General features: G+C 42.1%; 1 protein-coding gene across 5 annotated transcripts in view; it reads left to right on the top strand.

Moving 5' to 3' along the window:
* Positions 1-3,409: 3,409 nt before the first annotated feature.
* The window catches only part of PIK3C2G (phosphatidylinositol-4-phosphate 3-kinase catalytic subunit type 2 gamma), a 202,567-nt gene continuing 195,173 nt past the window's right edge, over positions 3,410-10,803 (top strand). For 4 of the 5 annotated variants that reach the window (XM_059848029.1, XM_059848030.1, XM_059848027.1 and 1 more), the window contains exons 1-2: positions 5,294-5,418; positions 8,011-8,750. In XM_059848029.1, the coding sequence (XP_059704012.1) occupies positions 8,091-8,750 (660 nt within the window). In that variant the 5' untranslated portion in view covers positions 5,294-5,418; positions 8,011-8,090. Of the gene's footprint in view, positions 3,550-5,293; positions 5,419-8,010; positions 8,751-10,803 lie in introns of those variants that run through there. The other variant, XM_059848028.1, reaches the window with a different exon arrangement.

The raw sequence follows: 10,803 nt of genomic DNA, 5'->3' as shown, positions 1-10,803 counted from the left end.
GGAAAGAGCCAGGAAGTTCTGGGAGCATCCCCTGCAGTCAGTGGTCATGTCTGCCCAGAGCAGTGCAGGACAGAGCACAAATCCAAGTGGTGGCTGCTGCAGTGGGATGAGTGCCCTTGTCTCAGGTTTCTGTGGCTGAGATGACCCCCCAGCTATCAGAAAGTCTCTTTTTCCCAGCCCCACAACCAAAGAAGAAGTCGAGATTCATCAGTTCTGCTTCTCAAGGTTGTTTATTTTCTCTTATCTCATACATTCTCTCTCTGCCCTGCTGAGATCTGTCCAGCAGGTCGGGTTGTGGCACAGTCCCTGCCCTTGGGGTGGTGTTGGCTTTTTATACTGAGAGCTAGGTGTACTTTATTTACAATAATTTTCCAATACCTGTCACCTATGTTAGACAGTCTGTCTCTGCTCTAAACCAATCCAGAAGTGCCACCATCCCAGCAGAAGATGGAGGACAAGAAGAAGAAGAAGGACAGGGCACACACAGATTCCTCCATCTTGCCTCCTGAAACCCACATTCTAAAATCCCAAAAATTCTACTTTTTCACCCTGTGATAAATTTACTATCATTCTACTCAAACCCTTGGGGCTTGAAAATCCTCACACAAAGTTGGTAATTGTTTCCATGGCTAAAATGAAGGCACAGGTGTTTTTGACTCTGTGCCAAGGTCTCTGAGCCCCCTGCCAGGGTCTCGAGTCCTCCAGGGCAGCCAGAGGAATGTCCTGGGTCCCAACTCCTTTGGTATGGAGTAGGGTGGGTGTTCATCCCTGCAGGAGTGCCACAGTGTGAGTGTCCAGCTCCAGGGAATGCACCTCACCTGGGTAATTGTAGATGCACAATGAGCAGGGTCCTCCTTGCTGCCCTCCTGGCTCATGTACACAAAACCATCCTTAGCTGGACCACCAGCAGCCTGACACAGCAGAGAGAATTTGCTGGTTTAGAATAATTGTGTGTGTGTGTGTCCCATAGGTGGGGAAGGTGCTTTGGGGTGCCAGATCAAGCTGTATTCTCACCTCTGCATGCACCTCTTTGCCAGCCAGTCCAGTTGAGGTGGAGGGCTGCTGTCTGATTTCCACCCAGGAGTTTGCAGAAATATGTTTTATTGCAGGGAAGCCGTTCCTTTGCATTATTTATGTTAAAAGTTGAGTAAATTATTGTTGGCTTTCATGCTGCAGGTAAAGTTGTAATGAAAACAGTAATGAATGCTTTGCTGACATGCACAGGCAACCTAAGTATGCAGCCAAATTAGCTATCTAAGCAGATGCTTTATATCCTGAATTGCATATAAGGAATGCTGTTCAGTTGGTTTAAAAATTATAAATACACCCACAAACCTTTTTTTTTTATATATATAAAAGCCATATGTTTGGTTTTTTGCATGTTTGGGTTTTTTTAAGCAACTTTTTCAATTGTCTTATGAGCAATTATGACAGTAAAATTAAAGTCAGAAGAAAGATAAAAGGAACTGACCATGGGCAAGAAGTTCAGGGAGAATTCAGAAATGTTGTATTGTTTAAGCTGCTGTAATACTGCAATATGGGCAATATTGCAAACAGAGATGCTCTTATGCTTAAAGAATTATTATTTTTTGGTGAAGGCAGTTGAGCTCTGGTCTGCCAGAGTGAATGGTTGAGCTCTGTCCTTTGGGGGACTCTTTGCCCTCCTTCTGCTCTGGCAGCCTTGCTGAAGGCCCAAGCATTTTATTTGTTTCAAACCAATATTCTTATTCATCTGCTGTTTAAACACAACATATCTCACCAGTGTGCCAGTGAAAAACTGGCACTGGAGTGTTTTTATCTTTTTACAGACTGTGGTGTGAACAGTTTCTGGAAGGTCAACAAACACTATTGAACACCCTGCAATGACAAAGCCAATTTCCCAGAAAGCCACTGAGCAGGGAGTGGGAAGAGGAGAAGAATAGCATAGGAAAAGAGTGGAAAAAACAGAAGGTAAGAGAAATTGAAGGGAAAAAAAGTGAAATTTATAAAGCTTTATGAGCTAGAGCTTTGGCTTTAAGCACTCTTCAGCTTCATGGGTTTTGACTTTCAGCTGAAACTTGTGGGTTGATTTCTTTTCTGAATCATTTAAACTCTATTCTTGGGTCCCTTGGCATTTAATAGGTGTTTCTATGTATATACCCATTTTAGGCTTTTATAGAGAGATCTGTGTATGTAAGTGTACACATATATACACTTGTATGCATATACATGTGTGTTTAGAGACACAAATAGAAACCTTCATATATGTGTGCATCTGTGGGCATACATACAAGAAATTGCCTGCTTGCCTTATTTCAGCTGCATATTTTAATATACATTACGAGTGTTCTCCTTTCCAGCACCTAACTTTTTTCAGAGATTTGATTTTTTTTTTTTATTTTTTTAAAGCCAGAGTAATTGTTTCTGCCAGGAGCGAGGCTGTTGAAGGGCACTGTTCCTTTCAGAGGATCAAAGTACAAAAGATGTTCAAATAAAAGGAGAGATTAAATTCTGTGGGCTACATTTAGTCCTAGCTAGCTGTGCAGTCAGTGTGAGCAGGCTGTGGAGGTTGATCTTTCCCAACAGCCTATTTCAAACCTCAGGAGGGTGTTGGTAACTCAGTAACTTTGTATATTAGATGTAGGTGTCAGCAGAGCCTGTGAAAATGTTTTTTATGTTAAACAATTTTTTTTTTCAATTTGTTTTTCTCAGAAAATTGGAACTTTGCTCCCCGCCCCCTCCTTCCTCTGAGTCCTTTCCCTTTCTTGTTCTGTGTGAGTAAATAGAGGGTGAGGAGTGTTTTCAGAACTGAAAAGTCCTTCTGCCCTTTCCAACAAATGTCTCCTTCGCTGATGAATCATTGTAATGACTCAACCCCACTGTAGTGTGTCTGTTGCAACTTTTATTTTCTTTGCCCAGCAGCATCTACTGCGCTGGGTTTGACTAAGCAGGTAGGAGGGCACAACCCCTGCTTGATGAAACTTGTGAGAAAGGAAAAAGGGCCTGTAATTCAAAACAACCTCTTTTTAATTTTTTTTTTCTTTAACCAGTATTTTTGTTCATCTGCTGCTTAAACAAAACATCCTGGCATTTATTTATATTTTTTTGCCAGCAGATGGAAGAGCCCTGCTGTATCTCTGTAGTTTTGCTGACACTTTGCCATCCCTTTGGTGCAGCAGTACTTTGGAGTGCTGCCCCAGGAGAAGCAGGACCTGGAGAGTCGTGAATCTTCCCCACAAAGAGCATCTTTCTGAGAGGGACCATACTTGCCAGGGATGGGGATGGATAAAATGATGCCCCCCGGAGCCAGACACGGCGGTCTCTGTCCCTGCCTCACAGTTTTGGGAAGGGACAGTAGGTGGCACTGGAGAATAGGAGCACAGAGGATGGATTTCTTATGAAACCGAGCAGTTTGCTCACTGGCTCTCTGTTCAGCCAGTTTTCCATCCCCACGGATTGCTAAAACGCTTTGCTGCATTCCCTGTGCAAGCCTGTTATTACTGGAAGCCTGCAGGCTCCAAAGGCGAGAGTGCTGTTTCAGAAACTCCACACTGCCTGTGAAGCAACCCTGTGAGTAAAACCTGCTCCAGATCTTGTGCTTCATCCTGGGGGGTGTGGAGTGATAGTTTTGCCAGCTCTTTCTGTATCAGACTCCAAAGAGCACACTCGTGCACAGTTCAATCAAATTCTTTAATTTAATATTGATCTGAGTGAGCTGTGGCTCCTGCCAGCTGGTGGAGCACTGGGAGTGTCTAACAGAGGTGAAGGGAACATCCCAGGGACTGTTTGGGTTTCTGTGTCTCTGGAAATTTTGTGCCACGTGCCAGCAAAAAGAGGAGGAGGCAATTCTTGGCAGCTCCAGGAGGAGTTAGGCTAGAAAGTGACTCAGCAGTTCCCTGTCTGCTCCTTTAATGGGAAGCATGAAACAGAGAAATAGTGGCCACCTAAAAGCCTGGGAAAATTCTGAAAATGTTCAGTTTCTCAAGAAAAACCCTCATAGGCTTCTCCTGGAAATCACCATGGGGAGAGAGGTCCCAGCTCAGTTTTTACTGTGTGTGTACAGCCTTCTGTGTTTGCTTGGAACATGAGCTCTTCCCATGAGTATTTCCTGTTTTCCAATCCTCCTCCTTCGGCTGTGTCCAATCCCTGGGAGGTGAAGCAACACCACACTGGCACAAACTCTGGGATGGCAGCTCCTAAAACTGGTGTGCTCCTCTCTCTCAGGATCATGTCACAGTAATCACTGGAAATGAGGATGGTACAGCAGAAATGCCACCAAATAGCTCGTGGAGCAAGTTGGCATTTTAAGAGAATATATGGAAAAAAAAAAAAAGCATCACCTTTCACCAACTGGAATAAGTTTTGTCCTTGTCTAACTGCTTTTAAATCACAGACATGACTGCCAGCTTTTATGCTTTAAAGGCCAGGGCTTTTTTCCTATAGTGCTAATTTTATCAAATTATAACTTCAGTTTATCAGATATAAGATATCAGCTATTAATAATTAACTTTATATGCTTTATCCTAATCTGTTCAGTTTTATTGCATGGCTTTTTATAACTGAAATACTGTTGACCCTTCCTCCCTCCCTCTTTCTGAGGATATTTCCTTGCCTGTTGCAGCCTCGGGATTTTGCTTGAATTCTGAACAGCCACTTCAGTGGAGCAATTTGTAACTTTTTAAGGAATGGTATGAAGTGTGAAGGCGAGTGGTCTCTGAGGGAGCTCCCTCTGTGTTGTGTCTGGAGCAGCCTCTGCTGCTCCCTTTTATGGAGGGCACTGGGCTCTTTGAGGCTGTGGAAGATGGACGTGGCCAGTGCTGTGTTTACTGCAGCTCTTCAGGCCCTTTGCAGGGAGCCAAGTCCTCACTGCTCCCTGGGAAATATCCCAGAATAAGGGAGGTTCTTCCACTATTGTTCTATCCCAGCTCTGCCCACTGAGGAGCCAAAGCCAGAGGGCCACCCTGCCATCAGAGGTTTGTCCTGTCCCCCTCCCCTGTGACTGGAGCTGGGGGCTCCTTTTGGAGCATGTAGATGGAGTAGGGAAAAATGTTTACTCCTGTTCTTGTGCAGAAATCTTCTTCAGAGGCAATCCTTCCCTTTTAATGAAGTTATTTTAAGCACGTTGGAAACTCGCACTGAAAGTGTAAGATAATCTACCACCATATATATATTAAAAAAATAAAAAGTCTGGTTGGGTTTCCAAATTGAGAAGGAGAATAGATAAGGTGTTAGCTTTTTATTGCTCCTGCAGTTTGAATTTTCCCTGAGGGATGCCTTGGGAAGAGAATCATCACCGCCATAAACCGGTTAAGCAGGAAGGAAAGCTCCTGATGGAAAAGTTACACCCCCTTGATACTGAAAGCACATAGGTCACCTGAAAATGTCTGTGAGCAGGGAGACACAGGAGGCTCTATATCCTTCTAAAAAATTGTGTTTCAGGTAAGGAGTTGCAACAGATATTCTTACTGCTTAGCAGGTGCCCCAGTCATCTCCTCCTGGGATCGGTAAAAGCCAAAATTGAGCCTGCAGAGTGCCAGGCTCTTTTGTGAGGATTCATGGGCATGGCCACGTGTGGAAAGTGGCTTTGTGTGCTTGCATGGTGCTTGCAATGCTGTGAGACTCTCAGGTCTCTGGATTTGTAGTGGATATTTTACAGTATTGATTGGAATTCTCCCTTTAAAACTCCTGATCCCATGATGTGAAAATACAGCTGTCATTCAAATGGACAAGGAGGGCTTCATAGCTGTGGGAGAAAAAAGCCAAACCCTCCAAAATTAAATTTGGATTGAGAAAAACCACAAAGCCAAAAAAAACCCAACAACAGCTTGGGTGTTTTATAAAAAATTCATATAAATTTTTCCTCCATAGTGATTTTTGCAAATTGTTTTATCAATGCACTTGACAAGACTCAGAAGGTGAAATGGTGGCTGGCGAGGAGCCAGATCCTTCCCTGACCTTTGTGTGCTGCTTTGAAAAGGGTGAGGAGTTGGCCCAGGTGCAGAGCCTGGTGGTTCTGACCAAGCTAGCGGGACTTGCACCCTGGAGATTTGCACCCTGGTCTGCTGAGCCTCCTCTCTCAGGGTCAGTTTTAAATACAAGCCCTTATGAAAGACCCCAGATGCTTCTGTGCAGAGGTCACAGCCTGTTCAAGGTTGGATGTAAAGCATTTATGTGCCATCATAAACAGGATTTGTTTGAAATGCAAGGAAAAGATTTTAGGAACAGCTGAAAGGGTGTAAAAGGTATTTTCTATGCCTTGCAGTCTTCCAGACAGCCAAGCTTTTTTAAGGAAGATGGGACTGGAGGGAGATTTCATTATTTTATCTTTTGTTTCTTCCTGAAACATACCAGTTTTCAAGATGGGTTAAAAAAAGAGTGGAAGACCTCATACTTCTTGATTTAATGGCTATATAATTTTCTTTCTTGTTTTCTTCCTTTTATTTACCTGCTGTAGAAATGAAAAACAGAGAAAGTTGTAAATTAGGACAATTTCGTACAAGAAACTTTCGTTGTTATGCTTTTTATTTTTTTTTAAGGTGTCATTTTTCTCTAAAAATATAGTGAACTTAGCATTCATTCTGAGAGAAAGCTGCAAAACTGTAATTCCATTTTATCACCACTCAAAGTGGTATGCATCATTTGGGTTATCTGGCCTAGTGTAATTTCATAAATGTGGGGTTTTTTCCCAACATGGTTAAAGCAAACCAAAGTATGCAGCACATGGAATTATGAAGTGTTTGAATCAGTAGTTCAGCCTCTGGGTTGCAGGTTTTATTTCAGCCTGTTAAAGCTTTTTTAAGCTTTTTTATTTCTCATTCCATACTGTGGGTGATAGAAGCTTATGTCACCTAGAGTTTGACTTGAAATGAAACAAAAATAAATAAAATTGGGATGAATACTTTCCATTGTAACACAGATTTTCATTGCCAGGTGCTGTTATCTAAACTAATAGAGTATCTTGAGGACTTAATGGAAAATCTATTTGTGGAGCTAAGCTTTAACAATTTCTGAGCACACTTTTTATCTCAATAACTTTTTTTTTTCTGCTCAGGAATACATTTTTTTATTGAATTATTAAGTCAGATGTCTCTACTTCTTTTAGGTGATAAATATACCACTGTGTGCAGTGTGTGGTATTGCTGCTCTCTGTCATTTGTGGGTTTTACATCTGTATCAGTAAATGAAACAGGCCAAGGCCTTTAGGGCAAATGGCCCAGAAGAGACTTTGGCTGTAAAACTAAACTCCCTTCCTAAAAAATATATCCTCATGCCTGCTGCCAGCAGTTCCCAGTGCATGCTGCCCATCTGAACCACTGGAGTCCTTGGCACATGCCAAAATCAGATCAGGAACTTTTCTAGCAACAGCTTTAATGATGGAGCTGCAGAAGATCATGCCCTTGCCTGTTAATTTGACAACAAAGGCCAGCCTCAGGCTTTGAGGATAAATTTCTTCTGTAAAACAAGAAACAAAAAAAGGCTGACATTTATTTATATATATGTATTTTCTTTTCCTTTATATATGCCATATCCTAGCTTTTGGGGAATATTAATTGTCTTCTATATTCTTTGATTTAACTTTCTTCACCTGATTACACTAAGATAAGAAGTGGTGGAATATGAAGGAACTGGAGGCACAAAAAAGGAAAATGTGAATGAAGGAGACAACAAGTAATACAAACTCTTCCTTCCTGCATTGTGTGCTATGCAAGTGTAGAAATGATGGGGAAAAAATTTAAGATTTTCTTTAATATTGATCAGAATTAGTATTTAGTATTTAGATCAGCTGTTTCAGGCATCCTGTTGCTATTATTTACAAGTCAAGGATAATAATAAAAGTAATAATTTGTTATTATCACAACTATAATCATAATATGTCTGGGAATAATGATCAGACAAAAGAATAATCAAGCTCCACATTAAGAAAATATTTCCACTCTCTGGAGAAAGCTCTAAAACAAAAAAGACCAAAGCAGTGTAGTGCTTTCATTATATTATTTTGGGGTTTAACCTCCATTCTGTGCTTCATTTCAGGGGTGTGCAGCTCCAGTTGTGAGCTTTTCTCTCTGGACCTGGAACTAAAATGAGCCTTTCCTGAGGAGTGGAAGGGTTGAATGCACCCATCAGCCATGGCACACTTTGGGAGGGTGCCCTTGTCACTCAGTGAGCTCTGTGCAGGACAGCCTGGGCCCCAGGCACCTCACCCAGTGTGCCATTCTGGCTCTGATGGACACATCCCTCTAGGATTTGATCCAATCGTTGATGAAGTCAGCAATGAATTTTTTTTTTATGGTTCATCCCACCCACATCATCATGAAGGAATCTTTTTCCCAGCAGAGCTTTTCAGTCAGCACGTGCCTGACCAGCATCTTTACAGTCATCCTCTGGTTTCTCATGGAGAACTTTACCCTGGAAGTCCAGTCCCTCACTGGCAGCAAGGCTCAGTGGCACCAATGGTTGGCTTCAGACCTTCCTCCCTGCCTGACTGCAGAAACTTCTCTGTGGTGGATTCCCACCCCTACAGTCACAACAGAGAGCTCCATGGAAGGAATAGTGTAAATTCACTCTCTAATGTGGAAAGGGGCAACACAAATCTGGAGTTTCAGATAGGCTTTGACAATCTGGGTGCTGCAAGTCCTGTTTTCTTGGACAATTATCCATTTGGACAAAAAGTGAGAGAAGAAAGTGGAAATGGGGAAGCTTCTGTAACCAACACTTCTGGAAGATGCAGCACAGGACCTCCCCACCCCCAGGGCTCTGGACATACCAGAGAGGTATTTAAATGTTCTTATATTAACAGTGCTTAAGGGTTTTTGTTCTTGTTTGTGTCCTTGTGCTTTGTGCATTCACTCACACCGTTGCAACATGGATTAGATGCACTTAATTGAAAGACCTTATGAAAAATAAAACATTTATGCCTCAGGGGAAGCAAAAGAATTTTATACCAGAAGAGAATCTAGATTATGGCCTAGAATGCTCCAGTAGGCTCATTTTGTGGCTCACTGAACCATAAAAGTACCAGAGAGGGATAAGTACAGAAATGTAGAGTAAGTGTTTGAAAGATAGCATGACAAATCTTTATGGTCTGATATGAAACCTGAGATTCAAAATAACAGTACATTATGTTGAACTCGGTTTGTTTGTTTTTTGTTTTTGTTGAGACAGATTACTGTCTCTGTGTCTAGTCTGGCTGACATATCCTGATCCTGAGGGATGAAACCTATAGCCCATCCTACCTTCACCATGTCCTGTGTGCACTTCTGTGTGCATATATAACTATTTTCTAAAAACAGACACATCTTCTCTGACTGTGGAAGCTGGATCCTATGACACACACTCTCTTTTAGCTGTCTGTCTGAAGCACACCTTTTATCTTTTTTCCTCCTTCATCAGGTGTTCCCAGCTCTGTTTGTGATTTTGCCATTTTTAATAACTGTGTCTTATGGGACTCCCATGACTCTCTGTGATGTTATATCTGTCCCCATTTTCTTTCTTTCAAAATCCTGATATGGAGAAGAGAAAAGTAAAATGATAAACCCTTCCTTTCCTCCAATGCTTGTTAGCAGTGTGAATCATTAGAGGAATCCTGAAATAGCCTACAGGATACCTCTGCACCATGAATATTAAAAGACAGTTTAGGTTCACCTTGTGCCTTTAAGTCCCAGTGATCACAGTATCATACAGCAGAGGGGAAGAGACACTTGATTGACTTGTTTCTATGTCTCTGAATAAGGAGAACTATAAAAGTAAACATATGCAGGCCCAGACAGATGGGAAGGCAGCAGGGGGAAATATATCTGAGGACAAGAACTCTTTAAGACTAATCCTGTGCACTGCATTTTAGAATTTCAGTGATGAATACAAAAGAGGAGGGGAGGAATAGGTGGAGAGACAAAAGGCTGTTTTGTTTTTTTTTTTTGCTCATGATAGGAAAACTAAAGCATGCTGAGATGGTGATGAAAAGAACAAGCCTTCTCAGGAGAAAAGCAGAAAATAGTGGGATGCAAATGAGCAGGAGGAGATTAAATGATGGGATGGGAAGAAGAGGTGCTAGAGGAAGCACACACACATTTAAGAACAGGCACAAACGCTTCTGTGACGGAGGAGGAGAGAATTATAGGGGAGGGAAGAGAAGAGCTGAGTGAGTCAAGGGCAGCTACAATCGAATGTGTGGGAGGATTTGATTAAGCCAGGAAAGCATTTGAGCTGTTTAGCTCCAAGAGGAAGAAATGGGAGAGAGGAGTGAATTGATTTGTAGCATAAAATTCACTGTGGTCACAGGAATTCCTTCAGGGAGAGAAAGCCATGTCAGGATAGAAAGAGAGTCAAGGCAAGGGGCTGGCAGCTGAACCTGGAGATGATAAGGGAAAATAAGAGTGAAAGGAATTCTTAGAGAGAGGGAGGAGCAAAAAAAGCCTGTACAGCAGTTACTGCTGCTGGGCAGGGAGTTTTGGAAAAGACAAGTGCTGTAGGGTGGCAGACCTGATGCTGAGTAAGACAATCAGGGTTGGAAAAGTGGGACACCACAGCAAAAGGATGAGAACAGGTTGGATTTGTGAGGTCCAGAGCAAGTAAACAGTGCATCCAAGTAGTAGGAGGGGAGAACCAGCACTTCAGAGTGAAATACAAAGGATGCTGAGACATGGAGATTAGAATTGAGATGGGTCATAGGTAGGCAGGATGAAATATTCACCCTGCTGAAATCATACTGGTATTCTGATCCATAGCTCTTGGATGCAGTTGTATGGCCCTATGCTTTATTTAATGTGTGCTAATCGAAATATGTCCAGTGTAATAAAGGAAACATTAATTTTTTTTGGCCTTTTC

This window comes from Haemorhous mexicanus, chromosome 5 (genome assembly GCF_027477595.1).
Source record: "Haemorhous mexicanus isolate bHaeMex1 chromosome 5, bHaeMex1.pri, whole genome shotgun sequence".
Lineage (NCBI taxonomy): Eukaryota > Metazoa > Chordata > Aves > Passeriformes > Fringillidae > Haemorhous > Haemorhous mexicanus.
The sequence above is the reverse complement of the archived record's forward strand: the minus strand, read 5'-3'. Positions and strand labels throughout refer to the sequence as shown.